The sequence below is a fragment of the Physella acuta genome, unplaced genomic scaffold (genome assembly GCF_028476545.2).
Source record: "Physella acuta isolate Inbredline_101_S28 unplaced genomic scaffold, ASM2847654v3 ptg000050l, whole genome shotgun sequence".
Lineage (NCBI taxonomy): Eukaryota > Metazoa > Mollusca > Gastropoda > Physidae > Physella > Physella acuta.
This window is the reverse complement of record NW_026731570.1, coordinates 917,019-933,581: the sequence shown is the minus strand read 5'-3', so window position 1 is coordinate 933,581 and position 16,563 is coordinate 917,019. Positions and strand designations below refer to the sequence as shown.

Below are 16,563 nucleotides of genomic sequence, written 5' to 3'. Positions count from 1 at the left end.
CACTAAATTCTCCCACACTAAATTCTCGCTCACTAAATTATCCCACACTAAACTCCCCCACACTAAAGTTTCCCGCACTAAATTCTCACACACTAAATTCTCTCACACTAAATTCTCGCACTCTGAATTCTCTCACACTAAATTCTCCCACACTAAATTCTTTCATACTAAATTCTCGCTCACTAAATTATCCCACACTAAATTCTCCCTCACTAAAGTCTCCCACACTAAATTCTCTCACACTAAATTTTCCCACACTTAAATCTCTCACACTAAATTCTCCCACACTAACTTCTTTTACATTAAATTCTCTCACACTAAATTCTCTCACACTAAATTCTCCCACACTAAATTCTGCCTCACTAAATTCTCCTACACTAAATTCTTTCACAATAAATTCTCCCACACTAAATTCTCTCACACTAAATTCTCCCACACTAAATTCTGCCTCACTAAATTCTCCCACACTAAATTCTTTCACAATAAATTCTCCCACACTAAATTCTCACACACTAAATTCTCCCACACTTAAATCTCCCAAATCTAAACTCGTTATAAAAATAGTCTCCACCAAAATCACCCGAACATTCAGATCCCCCTTACTAGATTCCATCACACACTCCCCCCTCTCCTCGCCTCACCCCCAACATGGAATAAAAAAAATCACACAGAAGATTTGTGTTAGTCCCGAGAGTGCACCAAGGTGTAAAATAATTCACAGCGGTTTGCTCTCGTCTTTTGTTTCTGTCAAAATATCTCGAGCTTATAACTTTTTGTCAGGGGAAAAAACAAAGAATAACTTTTTTAAGGGAGGTAATTATAGAATTAAGCGATAAACAACAAGTAAACAAACGTTCGTATTAATTATAGAAATTTCAATTTAAAAAAAAAATTGTAAAACTTCTAATGATTAATCACAAAATGTTAATGACAACTCCTAGTAATTGTTAGTTGTTATCCCAATAATTCGTATTCACTAGTACCAACCAGCTGTTATATTTATACGAAGAAGATTAATTTAATAATGTTACCACAAAATCTGAATCTCGTGTTGTTACATCTGCCTGTTTACTGCGTGTTTAAGGAAGTCTCACATAAGTCACTCACTATGCTAGTCGCCGGTAGAAGACAAGCGTGCCACATCTGCTCCTTCTCCCCTCACTGGACGAATCGCTGCCAAGAAGCAAACCTCTCAACAACACAGGATACAGGACCACCCACACCGCAGCAACCGAGGGACCAACAACCAAGTTCAATGACGATTATAACAGAGCCACCAGGGTGATCATTTACACCGCAGCAACCAACGGAATCAGCAAAGACGACGAACCAACAAGCAACTCCAATTACGACTGCAGCGAAGCCACCATCAAGGGAATCAACAACATTTTAAGACACTGCAACAAGAAGCTCAAACTCAGATACAGAAGCGAACACCACCTCATCAATAAACAGCAAAAATGAGTACAGCCCTACAGAACAAGGAAAAATAACCAAAGAACAAAAACACGCAGTAATTTTTTTTTTTTTTTTTTTTTTTTTATTTTTTTTTTTTTTGCCGTCTGGCGTTTAATAGATTTCCTCACTTGCTGTCTTCCTGCGCGAACAGGGAGGCAGCAAGAGTAGGTTGCATGATTATATACATACATGAAATATCTATATATATAATTCTCTTCTTCGAGCCGTTAGAAAACAAGCTGCAAACGCTCTCCCTACCTCCCCACCCCTACATGGTTTTAGTGAGCTGTGTTCACTCTAAATGTTTACAAGCAGAGTCAACGACAACGATTTTAAACGTAGGGGGGGGGGGGGAGGAGGGGGGGGGGGGGGGAAGGGGGGGGGGGGAGGAGGGGGGGGAGGGAAGGAAGGGGGGGGGTTATGGTCCTTAACGAGCTACTTATAGTGTTTTAAAGAAATATTTTCAGTGTCAGCGTTGGTACTGTCGAATTCACAAATTATGAATTATTGAAAATTAGAAACAACTAAATAGCGGCGTATGTTATGCCGCGGGCCGGCTCGTTATACATATTTAGACAATTTTAATCCTTGCTTGTCGTATTTCCATATTTTCCTGTTTCCTTGATTCACTTGTTTCCACTTCCGGTTTCTTGGTTTCTTTTAAAATAACATAAAGTACATGACAACATGATCGCTTCTCTGTTTTTGGCCGTGCTTCTTGTGATTAATACAGTCTTGGTTGGGTAGTGGTAGATTCTTAGTTGGTAGTTGTAGTTTGAGAATGTCAATGGGAGATATTCTGTTGTTGAAAGGGCGAGCTTGTGTCTTGTCGTTTATGGTAGAGTTGATCGAATGGTGTAGAACTTGGAAAAGGTTGACGAGATGTTTTGAGTATTTGATCGTTGAGGGATGACGAGATGACTTGGTACTGGATGTCGTTAATGGAGAGGAGCTTGAAGTGGGCGAGATGACGTAGAGGAATGATTAGTTTTCGTGGTATTGCTGAGTCGAGGATTTGAGCTTGGTCTAGTAGTTGAAGTGGGTAGAGTGAAGGTGTTGACGATTGTTTATTTGGGGTGAGTTGATTTGGTATTGGAGAGATGGTTAGTTCGTTTGCTGGTATTTGACGGACCCTCCCACCTAAGACGTCTCCTAGGTGGGTGTCGCCAAATTAGTGGCAAAGTTGTTAGTAGTGATGTGTTTGCGTGGTTGATAGGTTGATTGGCTGGCGATCGTGACGGACCTTCCACCTAAGATTTCTCCTAGGTGGGTGTCGTCAGAGTGGTAGTGAGTTTGTTGGGAGCGAGGTAGTTGTCTTTGACGTAGTAGATGAGTTCGATTTGCTGGCGATTGTGACAGACCTCCCACCTAAGATTTCTCCTAGATGGGTGTCGTCAGTCTGAAAATTAGCCGCTCGTATATTGAAGCCACCCAATACAAGTACTGGGTGACTCATCTCGAGGGCATGTGCGCTTCGAGGGATGTGTGGGAGCAACCCCACAGCGGTCGTTGGCGAGATTTGCGTGAGTTAGAGTAGTAGATTGACCGCCTCTCGGCCCCGGCAGCCAGCCCTAAAAAGGGCTGACCAACCAAATGGCTAAGAACCATGTAGATCCATAACAGATACTACACTTTGATCTTAGCCAAAAGGCCGAGAAACTGTGATCATTTGTAAATTTAAAAAATTCCATTAGATAAGTAATTTATTTTTTAAGTTATTTATAATTTTATTGTTTCACGAAAACCCGTGTTTTCTATATATGAATATAAATACATTATAAAAATATTTTCTATACAGTTAACTAATAATAATTCCGTAATGTAAATATGATTTTAGTTATATATTTGTTATTATATTTTATCCTTTAGGTGAGTTTTTTTTCAAGGAAATATACTCCACATTAAACGACAAAGTCATTGGAGCAATCAAGCTGGTTATCTCCCTTACCATTCTCTGCCTGTGTCTGGTCGCCATTGTCAAACTGCTGCACTCCCTTCTCCAAGGCCCCATCGCTCTCATCATCAAAAAAATCATCAACGCGGACTTTCCCGGACCGCTGGGCTACCTCACCGGATACCTCGCCATCATCATCGGCGCCGGGTTGACCATCATCGTCCAGAGCTCTTCCATCTTCACCTCCACCCTCACCCCGCTCGTCGGCATCGGGGTCATTGAACTCGTCCGGATGTACCCTTTGACCCTGGGGTCAAACATCGGCACCACGACCACGGCGATTCTCTCAGCCTTAGCCAACACGGACGGCCTCAGAAACGCGTTACAAGCAGCCTTCTGCCACCTCTTCTTCAACATCACCGGCATCCTCCTGTTCTACCCCATGCCCTACCTCCGCTTCCCCATCCCGCTTGCCAAATTTCTAGGCAACTGCACGGCCGAGTACCGCTGGTTTCCCATCGTCTACATCCTCCTCATGTTCTTCCTCTTCCCCGCCCTAGTCTTCGCTCTCTCCATCCCGGGCTGGTACGTCCTCCTCGGCGTCCTCGGGCCCGTCTGCCTTCTCTTCATCATCATCGGCGTCATCAAATGCCTGCAGGCTAAACGTCCCCAGAGCCTGCCCAAAAAGCTCCAAGACTGGATGTTCCTACCCCAGCCGCTACGGTCTTTAGAACCCTATGATCGCGCCATGCAGAAAGTCTTCTTCTGCAAGCGGTTCCAGACAGACTCTACCGAGAAGACAGACACGGGTGCCACGTCAGACAGACAACATAACGGAGAGTCCAGCACGCGACTTTAGTATGACCACGTGACATCGTTTACAAAGATCGACTATTGAAAACCTATTTTATGCTATAATGTTATTTATATTTGTAACTTTGTATATGATTAGATAAATTACATTCGTTTTAGTTCAATATGTATATATAGCATGTATAAAGCTTACTGAAATTTTTATGTCATATATTATTTAAAAGATTTTATCTCGTAATTTTCAAAAAAATATATAAAATACGTTTTTAGGAATGTTGAGCTCTGTGATCCTGTCATACGAGTTTTGTAAAATATGCATTTTTAATAACACGAAAAAGTTGATTTAATTTTGATATTGCTATCATAGTGTTGTCATTTAAAACTTCTAAAATAACTTTACTGGTCCAAACTTGAGGCAGTTGGTACGATAACTGCACGTCGTACTAGGTATTTGATCACTGCCTTTGTATCACTTTGTATTGAGTTGTCTTTTGACATGTTCGTGATTTCAATGAGCGTCGATGTTACGTTCATAGTGGCCAACTTAACCCACCTAGGCCACTTTTATGGAAAAACAAACGTTGGGCTACTTTTATGGAAATGCAAACATTGTGCCACTTTTACGGAAAGGCAAACCTGGGCCACTTTTATGGAAAGGCCACTTTTATATATCCCATATAGAACACTTCAAGCTTGACGCTCGTTGACATAAAATGTTCGAACAGATCTAGGAATAGAAAAAAAAAACAACTTTCGATTAAGTAAGATGCCAATTAGTGGCCCCCCCCCACCCCCCCCCACCCCCCCCCCCACCGAATATTTTTGACGGCGTGGTCGGACTGTAGAGCACACAACTGCTAACACCTCTGATGGGTCCATGACTCAACTTACGTAAATAAAGGAGGCAGGATATACTAATGAACACACAGAGGTCACAGAATCAGGTGAACTTTACTTCATCTACCTCATTGACCGCCTTGTTTTATAGAGTAACTACTTTTATTTTATCATTTAAAAAGTGCGAAGCGCTAGACTGTTAGTGTTTCTTCCAGACTAGGGTGAAAACTAAGCATAGTCAATGTACACGGACCACATAGACCCAAAAAACAGTAAATTTTATGAAAACCTGGAACAATTACTAACTAACAAATACAACCAATATGACATTATTTTGTCGGTGACTTCAATTTCGTGGAAGACAGTTTAAACATTGTCGGGCCAAAATAAATTATTCGAAACCGCTTAACCGCAGACACACCACACGCCGATTCAATCAACAACATTAAAACATATTTCAATTTAGTTGACACATACAGAGCGCAATATCCACTCACCTTACAAACCACCCACGGAAATAACACATCTGGAAATAGATTCCGTCTAGACAGAATTTACGCCCCAGTGAACATGAAAATCAACAAAGTAGAACACCTATTCTCCAAGGTCCTATCGCTCTCATTCACTATTAATAGACGAGCGCTACACAAAAGCATAAAAGACATAATACAATTTTACAGACAGTCATCACCAAAATGTAACAAAATTCAACATTGGGACGATTTTAAATACGACATTAAGCGGATATCAGTTAAATATGCGTGTATCATTAATAGCATTAGGGCCCACATAGAATCTAAACTAGAAAAAAAAAAAACAACTAAGCATGCTTAAGGGAAAAAAACAATAACAAAGAACAAATAGACTCAATAGAAACGGAACTTTCGAAAATACAAGAAAATAAATATAGAGGGACACAAATCAGAAGCAAAATAGAGCAGATAGGCTCGGAAAACCAAACACACCACACTCTCATACTAGAACAAAGCATACAAAGATCAAAACAAATCAAACAAATAATGGACGAAAACAACCTAGAAACGACTGACCCAAGAACGATTTTAAAATCGACCCGCGCTTTTTATTTAACTTATCTTCATAATCATTTCCCCTTTGTGCCCAATATACAAATGGCAGATAAAGTAAAGATCGTGTTTCAATCACCTCGACATACAGGGAGATAATGTGGTCAGTACTAAGCCTACCCGCCTAAGTTACCTAATGTGCGCCAGGTACCCATCACAGCTGGGTGAACTCGCGGAGCCCAACAGAACTGACCCCGGAACTCGAGATATTCGGACTAGCAGTAGAAAGCTTTGTGTTTAGTATTATAGCTTAAAAAGAGTACTGTTACTTTTGTAATTTAGCGCTTGTGAAAGCTCGTTAATATATAGGGTATTAGACATTTTTTCTCTACTATTTAGCCTTAGATAAAAAAATAAATAAAGCACCGTTATACAAATGATGCAATCCGTCACATTGTCATATAATTCGGATGTCAATTAAACCACACCCAGAAGGACAACTCCCCCATCTCCACTAATCCAAACACCCCCACTCAACTTATTCACAGTAACCCAAATCACACGTAGATTTATTTATATATACACACACACTCAAATAATTTCCATTGTCTACACTACAACACAATATACTCATTTTTCCCACACCTAATTCTCCCACACAAAATTGTCCCGCACTAAATTCTCCCACTCTAAACTTCCCCACAAAAAAAAAAATAAATACACTAAATTCTCCCACAATAAATTCTCCCACACTAAATTCTCCCACACTAAATTCTCCCACACTTAATTTACCCACGCTAAATACCCACACACTAAATTCTCGCTAAACTCGATACAAAAATAGTCTATACCAAAATCACCCAAACATTCAATTCCCCCTCACTAGATTCCATCACACACTCCCCCCCCCACCCCACATGGAACTAAACATTGACACAGAATATTAGTGTTAGTCCCGAGAGTGCACCATGGTGTAACACAGTTCACAGCGGTTTGATCTCGTCCTATGTTTGAGTCAAAATATCTCGCGCGTGGAACTTTTTTTGTTAAGGGAGAAAACAAATATTGAGTTTTTATCAAGGGAGGTAATCATAAAATTAAATGATAAAAAGAAATGTAAAAAAAAAATAATATATTTTTTAGCAAAAACAAGTGAACAAGCATTAGTATAAATTATAGAAAATTAAAATACAAAAAAGATATTTAAAATTTTTTGGTAATTATTATAAAAAAAAAAAAATTATAAATCCTAGTAATTTTTAGTTGTTAATCGAATAATTTGAAGTTACTTATATCAACAAACATTAATATTAATTCCGAGAAAACTCTTCAACTATTATTTTGAGATAATTGTACTTTTTTAGTTATTTTCATTTACCTGATGTAGCTTCTCTATCTTTTGGTTAAGATCAAAGTGTTTCTTTTCACAACGCGTAAATCTTTCGCCTTTGACTGAATGTGACCTAGTTGAGCACAAACTAAATGCACCGAGTCCTCATCTCCATGCACTAGAAATGGACTATGCAACTATCACGAAAGTCAACAATGGGGTTGCGCCCATTTTTGTTCCCTCTAGGTCGAGAGATCCGGAGAGGAGCCACCCGGACTACGGTTCGGGTGGCTTAATGAAAACTTGGGCCCAAACTCTTTCAGTTTCAGATATCAAGACAACAATCACAATAGACCAGTCTGATGAAATAGCTCCTGAGCTCTTCGACTCGCCTACAGTAATTCAAGTCACCATCAAATCAAGCAACCACCAGAACATCCCTGGTCACCTCTTGCGCAAGATCATTAGCCCACACCAGATCCTGCTGCTCAACTATGGACGAGGGGATACCTGGTACTTCTCGTCCAACGAGTTTGATGCAGCGGATCTGGACGGCACCACCAAAACACACGGCCCATACACTTTGAAATTCGACAGATACCACAAGGACAAAATCATCGGAACCCTTAGATGGGTCCCGCCCGCCCTGAGCAACGAAACACTGATTAAGGCACTGCAAACAGTCAGCAAATCTACACCTACAATAACCACAATCCCGCACACAAACAATCGCAGATTCACCATCCAGAACGACAATCCACAACACATCCCACACTATATCCAAATTACATACAAAGACACAATATAGAGGAACAAAAACCAGAATCAAAATAGAGCAGATTGGCTCGGAAAACCAAACACACCACACTCTCATACTGCAACAAAGCATACAAAGATCAAAACAAATCAAACAAATAATGGACGAAAACAACCAAGAAACGACTGACCCAAGAACGATTTTAAAATCGACCCGCGCTTTTTATTTAACTTATCTTCATAATCGATTCCCTTTCGTGCCCAATACACAAAAGGCAGATAAATTAAAAAATCGTGTTTCAATCACCTCGACATACAGGGAGATAATGTGGTCAGTACTAAGCCTATCCGCCTTAGTTATCTAAGGTGCGTAAGGTACCCATCAGAGCTGGGTGAACTCACGGAGCCCAACAGAACTGAGCCCGGATCCGAACTTGAGACATTCGGACTAGCAGTACAACGCTTTGTTTTTAGTATTATAGCTTTAAAAGTGTACACTCACTTTTGCAATTTAGCGCCTGTGAAAGCTCGTTAATATATAGGTTATAAGACATGTTTTTTTTCCTACTATTTAGTCTTAGATGAAGAAATAAATGAAGCAACGTTATACAAATGACGCAATCCGTCACATTGTCACATGATCCGGAGGTCGATTAATCCTCACCCAGAAGGACAAACCCCCACCCCCACTAATCTAAACACCCCCCACTCAACTTACCCACAGTAAACCCCATCACACCCACCGTAGATTTATTTATATACACACAAACACTCAAATAATTTCCTTTACCTACACTACAACACCACATAATCATTTCTCTCTCACTTAATTCTTCCACACTAAATTCTCCCACACTAAATTCTCCAACACTAAATTCTCCATCACTAAACTCTCCCACCCTAAAAATCTCGAAGTGTCTACCCGGAATAAGATTTTTCGGCAAAAGATAGTTCTGCGCATGCGCAGTGACCTATGGCTAGGGTTAGGGCTAGAATGAGGGTTAGGGGTAGGATTAGGGATAGGGTTAGGGATAGGATTAGGGATAGGTTTAGGGCTAGGGTTAGGGATAGGGATAGGATTAGGGATAGGGTTAGGGATAGGGTTAGGGATAGGGTTAGGGATAGGATTAGGGATAGGGTTAAGGATTAGGGTTGGTATTAGGGTTCTGCGGTTGTAAACACACGCATGCGCAGTACCATCGAAAACATCGCCGCTAAGTCGTAGTTTCTCTCCATTGCGCATGCGTATCGCATGCGTATCTTATTCCGACTAGAATCGGCCCTAAAAATCTCCCAAAACTAAACACGATACAAAATTTGTCCCACCAAAATCAACCAAACATTCAACTCCCCCTTACTAGATTACGTTACATCCGCCCCCCCCCCCCCCCCCCGCTCCCCCCACCACGCCAGCCCCACATGGAACTAAACACTGACACAGGTGTAACACAGTTCACAGCGGTTCGCTGTCGTCTCCTGTATCTGTCAAAATATCTGTTAAGGGAAAGAACAAATAATGAGTTATTTTCAAGGGAGGTAATTATACAATTAAATGATAAAAAGATATTGGAAAAATAAAAATATATTTTTAAGCAAAAACAAGTAAAAAAAACTTAAGGATAAATTATATAAAATTAAAGTACAAAATAAATGTTTAAAACCCTTGGTAATTAATAACAAAATGTTGATTACATCTGTTAGAAATTGTTAGTTGTTAATCGGATAATTAGAAATCCCTAATATCAACCAGCTTTAATATTAATACTAGGAAAATTTATCTAACTTTTCATTTATGACGGAAGGTAGATCCTACAATTTTGTATTTGCTATTTAAGTCCACGACAAATCCTGACCACGGCTTGGGTGGCTCAATGAAATCCTGGGCCACACCCCCTGTAGCCAAGCCAACAAACGCAACCACTGGTCCACCACAGGAAGAATGCACAGACCCCCATCCAGCTGAAACACCCACAGTGCAAGCTTATAACAAAAACATGTATAAATTATCTCCAGTTCGCACCCCAGATACATGAGACATACGAAATAGAGTCCATTAATTTAAATTATCTCAGGATATATAGGAGGGGGGGGGGGGTAGTGTGTTCAGCATTATGCCCAGCCGCTGTTACTTTGCCTAACGCGAATCAGTGGAGTGGAGTGGTCTAGCGGCAGAACGCACGCTTGACGCCCTGAATGTCCCGCCTTCTTTACTTTTTATTATATTCATGTAAGAAAACGCTGGCTTGTATGAATTATGTTGACCCGAAGATCGTCAGCACTCCAGATATCAACTTCTTCACCTCACTTTACTATCCTGGGAGACTATTCCATTCGTCACATATTAGTGCCTCAACTCGCAGCATATCCTTTAGAGTCGTCCTTTTGTGCAGCGTAACGTGCATGTTTTACTGGACCTCCAATTCTCCTAAATTGCTCGTGATTTCCGTGAACTTACCACTCCACAAATCCAGCAATTTCATTTGAAGAGAACCAGTGTCAATTCTAAACGGCTCAATGTTGATTTCATTTGTTTTTGTGTTTAGAGAATCTACTATGAAAACCATAGAACTTGCATTTGTTTTGAATTGCTCAAATCTCTCAATTCTATCTATCCTTTTTTTTTTATTGTAATGCTGAAATAATTCCTGTTAATAGTAGCATTGATTTCATCATGATATTGTCTTCATATTTATGGAACTTAAGTAATTTATCGCTCTCCGTGTCTTCAACAACAACAACAAAAAATAACTATAATTTCGAAACAATCCACTTCTTCCAGCAAAGGCATAGGCTGGGTTTTTCTCAGAGTTACTTCCAGGCATCTCTTCGAACGAGATGGATTTTATATAGTAAACATACACTTTTAATACTGTCCGCCCCCCCCCCCCCCCCCGAACGAGATGGATTTTATATAGTAAACATACACTTTTACTAGTGACCGTCATCCCGAAACATGTTGACCGCCCCCCCCCCTCCACCCCCAAAAAAAATTTTCAAGTGCCCCCCTCCCCCGGAGAAAAAAGTCTGAAAGAAACACTGGTTTTTATTTCCTTGCAGTTTTACATTTAGCTTGTTTAGTTTCTTTGTAATATCCACAATGAACTTGAATGTTTCAATTCGGGATGGACAACTTAACAGGAAGTAGGCCTACACTGAAATAGGTAGTAACTAAATATTCAAATAGAATAGAGTGAGTTTATTGTTTATTATTGTATCGTTTATTGCCGAGGCTTGCAGAATAATTCTTTTTTTTTTAGTTTTGCACCAAAAATAAGTATTAAAATGTGTGCATGGAGCTGAAGAGCCGCATCTTGACATCGAAGGAGCCTCATGCGGCTCTACTACGTGGGACTACAGCAAATACGAAGATTTTTTTTTTTTATGATAATTTTTTTATATAATGCTTTTATTTTCCAATTTAAAACAAGTACAAATACAATAACATTCCACGCCGTTAGGGTGGATATTTACAATATAGCTACATTGGTTAAAGCGTACAGTAAATAAATAGCAAAATATGTAAATGAAATACAAAAGGTTCATTGAATTGAAAGACAATTGCTTCAACAATGAAAAAAGGCTGGTTTGTAACCTGTTTGCCAACAAAATGATAGATCCGTGGTGGTAACATCAATAAATAATACAATTTAATTACTTTAAAAAAAAAGACAGGATTTCACAACCAAATAATTTTTGCCGCATGGATACTTGGATGAACAACTTTAGAGAAAACAATACTGCAATTTCGCAAAGAAATTTATAATGTTATGTCTATTGACAGCTGCTGTTCGCAATATAGGGCTTGCCGTGTCGGGCAGTGTAAATACATAATGCAATTACAATACTTTCGAATAAAAAAAAAAAAAAAAAAAAAAAAAAAAAAAAAAAAACACCGCTGTCAAAAGGTTCCTAAAAGGAACATGGATAAACAGAAATAAAAAAAAAAGAAACGTGGTGGGGCGGGGAGGTGTGGGTGAGGGTTGGTTGGGTAAGGCAGGCCAGGCAGCGCAATCATTGTTGCGTGACATGGCTGCTAGAAGGGGAAATAAGTCTTCCAATTGTTTGTGATACAGTATTAGGGGTATCCAGCATTGGAGACAGGGGGGTGGGGAAATCTCGTATGCATTGCACTTTTTTTTTTTTGGGGGGGGGGGGGGGGTGATACAAGCATGAACAAAATTGGGCCACCCGGGTCGTGGTCCGGGTGGCTCCTCTCCGAGTCTCTCGACACGGGGGGTGGGCATCCAGAGACGCACCCCTTTGCTGGCGGTGACAATTTTTGCAAATGTCAACTTGGAGAATGACATTTATCGCTTGATCTTAGCCAGAAATATTATTTTTATAAACTTTTTTTTTTTTTTTTTGCGTTTAATAGTTTTCCTTCCACACAGTTCACTCCTAGCCGGGAGCTAGCTGTGTGGATAGGTTGCATGAACAATATATACAAATTATACAGGTTATTACGTACCTTATACAAAACGTCTATATAAATTGGTATTTTTATGAACTTATTACCCATCTTCCTCGTGGTTGTTTCTTCGATTTTGAACTTTGGACATTCGGGTGGAGGTTTTTTGTATGCTCCTGTATTCCCTGTAGTGGGAGGGATACTGTGCATACGTTACAATCGTACATTTGTTCGCTGGGGTGCTTTTCTTCATAATGTTTAAGTATGTTCGTGTAGGGTTCTTTGTGCCCACAAATCTTACACTGCTTGAGGTGTAGGTGTACTGAGTCTTCGTGCATTTCTCTTTCCGATATTGATTCGAATCGCTTGGTGCAAAATTTGCAATATGTATTGTTAAAAATCATCCTTGTGGGTTTAAGGTTTTTTGTTATTGGTTTAGTTTCTGTGGGGTTGTCTTCTTTTTTTCTTTTGGAGCTTGTGTTTGTGTCCATTGCTGGCTCTGGGTTAAGATTGTTTTGTTTGCTGGCCATTTTTGGGGACGTAAATATTGCCCCTTTAGTGCTTGGTTGCGTCGTGGTTAATGAGGCAAAGTTAGGTATGGCAATTGTTGATGCAGTAGATTTGATGGTTGGTAATTCCGTTATATTTGTGCTGGGATTTGTTGGCATACTTGGTGTTGTTGCTGGCTGGGCGGGTGGCGTTGGTTTCTGAGATGGAGGCTGTTTTTTGGGCGGTGTTTTTGGATTAGATGCTGCGACTTCGATTGAGGAGTGTTGCTGATTGCTTGGCGTGGGGTCTTGTAGAGCGGGTGGCGCTGTAGATTGAGTTGGTGTTTGATCACTGGGCGTTGATTCTGAATTGAGATCTTGACAGCGGTTGGTCCAGTGTTCGGTAGACGAGCAAGTTTGGCTTGTTTTCTGTCTTTGATGGCTATTAGAATGTTGAGTGACTTGCTTTTGTAGTTTATTTGTATGTAGTGAGGTATGTTTGCTGGGTTGTCAGTGTATATTGAGAAGCTACGGTTAGTGGTGAGAGGAATTGTGTATATGGAAGGTTCTTTGTTGCTGTAGGGTTGCAGTGCTTTTATAAGTGTACGATCGCTTAGTGTGGGTGGGACCCATCTAAGGGTTCCGTTGATCCTGTCCTTTTCGTGTATAGTGAAGTATAGTGTGTAAGGGCCGTGTGTTTTGTGTGTGTTATGTAGGGTAGTGACGTCGAAGGCAGTTGATGTGAAGAACCAGGTGTCTGCTCGTCCATAGTTGAAGAGGAAGATATGTTGTTTGCTTATTAGTTGACGAAGGATATGGCCTCTCAGATTGGGTTGACCATTTGAGTTGATTGTAACCTGGATGGTGGGTGAGTCAGCAGGAAATAGTTCCGGGCAGTCTTCTTCAGGTAGGTCCAATATGGCTGTAGTAGCTGAAAGGGGTTGGGCCCTGGATTTCATTAAACCCCCCGAACCGTAGTCCGGGTGGCTCCTCCCCAAGTCTCTCGACCCAGGGGGAACATCCGAGCGCGCAACCCCTTTGTTGATGTTGGTTATATCTGCGTATGACATTCGAGGTGATGTCATTATGGGATGTTGAGATAGTATATCGATCTTGGACAAAAGGCCGAGAAGCGATTAGTCTAAATTCTGCATGTAACATAATAATTTGTATCGGTTTTAATCCCTTTATAGTCTTCTATGCCGAGAAGAGACTTGAGTAGTTTTTTTTTTTTTTTTTTTTTGCCGTTTGGCGTTTAATATTGTTCCTTCCACAAGTGGATAGGTTGCATGTTAAAAAATTACAATGTGATACATAATATAACATTAAAAAGATTTACAATGTCTTAATATTCCTTCTGATTCCTTTGTTCCATGTTTCTTTGATTTCTTTGTTCCGATTTCTTGGTTCCATTTGTTTCTTTCTTGATTTTGTTTCTGGTTTGCTATGACATAAAGTACAGGACAGTACAAACATGATCGCTTCTCTGTTTTTTGGCCTTTCTTCTTGTGCTTGATACGCTCTTGGTTTGATAATGGTTTATTCTTTGTTGGTAGTTGTACTTGGTGAGAGTGAGTTTGGTGTCTTGACGTTGATGGTGGAGTTGGTCGAATGGTGTAGAACTTGGAGAGGGTGGTTGAGGTAGTGTTCTTGCGTTGAGATTAGGTATGATGCGCATGGTAGTAGAATTGTTCGATACATTGAAGCTTGGGGAGATGAGTTGGGTGGGTTCTTGTGTAGAGAGATCTTTCGAGGTGAGTTGCTTTGAAGTTTTGTTCATTGTGATTTGAGGAGGAGTAACGTGAAGTAGTCGAGTGATTGAGTTGGGCGAGGTGACGTTGAAGAGTGAAGTTTGCTGATGTTGCTGAGTCGATGATTTTGAGCTTGGTGGAGTGTTGAGGTGGGCGAGGTAGAGCTGTTGGCGATTGTTTATTTTGAGTAGATGATCTTGAGAGATGGTTAGTTGATTTGCTAGTGTTTTGACGGAAGCTTCCCACCTAAGATTTCTCCTAGGTGGGTGTCGTCAGAGTGTTAGTGAGTTTGTTGGGAGCGAGGTAGATGCGTTTGACGTAGTAGGTGAGTTCGATTTGTTGAGCGAGGTAGTTGCGTTTGACGTAGTAGATGAGTTCGATTTGTTGGCGATAGACAGACCTCCCACCTAAGATTTCTCCTAGATGGGTGTCGTCAGGCTGAAAAATAAAAGATTGAAAAGTTAGCCACTCGTACATTTGAAGCCACCCAATACAAGTACTGGGTGACTCATCTCGAGAGCGTGTGCGTTCGAGGGATGTGTGGGAGCAACCCCACAGCGGTCGTTTGCGAGATTTGCGTGAGTTAGAGTAGTAGGTTTGACCGCCTCTCGAGACTTGAGTAGATAATAAACCAAACAAAGCTGTCAACATATAGTAGCGATGTAAAAAAATTTCTGGGTATTAATATTAAAGCTGGTTTATATAATTGACTTCTAGTTATTCGATTAACAACTACCAATTACTAGGTGTTGTAATTAGCATTTTGTTATTATTCATCAAAGGTTTTAAATATTTTCGTAGTAATTTAATTTTCTATAATTTATACTAAAGTTTGTTTACTTGTTTTTCCTTGAAAATATATTATTATTTTTTTCTTTTGTTTTTATCGTTTAATTTTATAATTACCTCCCTTAAAAAAATGTTCGTTTTCTCCCCTAACAAAATAGTTCCACGCGCGAGATATTTTGACTCGAACAAAAGAAGAAATCAAACCGCTGTGAACTCTTGAGTTTCCTCCAGGCATCTCTTCGGGAAAAAGTCTGGAAGAAACACTGGGCGCACTCTCGGGACTAACACTAATATTCTGTGTCGGCGTTTAGTTCCATGTGGGGTGGGGGGGGGGGGTGTGTTATGTAATCTAATACGAGTGTGTGATGGAATCAAGTGAGGGGGAATTGAATGTTTGTTTGATTTTGGTAGAGACTATTTTTGCATCGAGTTTAGCTTTGGGAGATTTTTAGTTTGGGAGAGTTTAGTGTGGTAAAATTTAGTGTGGGAGAATTTAGTGTGTGAGAATTTAGTGTGTGGGTACTTAGCGTGGGGGAATTTAGTGTGGGAGAATTAAGTGTGGGAAATTTTTTTGTGGGGGAGTTTAGAGTGGGAGAATTTAGTGCGGGACAATTTTGTGTGGGAGAATTAGGTGTGGGAGAAATGAGTATATTGTGTTGTAGTGTAGACAAAGGAAGTGTTTTTGTGTATCTATCTATATATATAATTCTCTTCTGGGAGCCGTTAGAAAACAAGCTGCAACCGCGCGCCTTGCAGTTCCCTCTCTTCCTCTCTACCGCTACCACCCCCTCACCCCCCTCACATTGATACTGTCGAATTCACAAATTATGAATAACTGAAAAGTAGAAAAAACAACAACTAAATAGCGGCGTATGATATGCCGCGGGTCGGCTCGTATATATATAATTCTCTTCTGGGATATGCTAGAAAACAAGCTGTAAACGCGCTCCCTACCATCCCCACCCCTACATGGTCTTAGTGAGCTGTGGTTCACGCTATGTTTACCTTCGTGGA

The 16,563-nt window shown here is 40.3% G+C and overlaps 1 protein-coding gene and 1 pseudogene across 1 annotated transcript; one reads left to right on the top strand and one right to left on the bottom strand.

The window, feature by feature from the left end:
- Positions 1 to 921: 921 nt before the first annotated feature.
- LOC131945869 (sodium-dependent phosphate transport protein 2B-like) lies at positions 922 to 4,211 on the top strand. The gene is made up of 3 exons (XM_059306483.1): positions 922 to 940; positions 1,205 to 1,399; positions 3,328 to 4,211. Exons 1-3 carry the CDS (start codon positions 922 to 924, stop codon positions 4,209 to 4,211), a joined length of 1,098 nt encoding a protein of 365 aa, XP_059162466.1.
- LOC131945975 (uncharacterized) lies at positions 2,963 to 3,121 on the bottom strand (annotated as a pseudogene).
- Positions 4,212 to 16,563: the final 12,352 nt, after the last annotated feature.

Excerpts from the sequence above, each read along its gene's own strand:
- LOC131945869 (XM_059306483.1), top strand. Across the intron at positions 1,400-3,327 it reads CAACAACATTTTAAGACACT|GTGAGTTTTTTTTCAAGGAA; the intron begins GCAACAAGAAGC and ends TTTATCCTTTAG.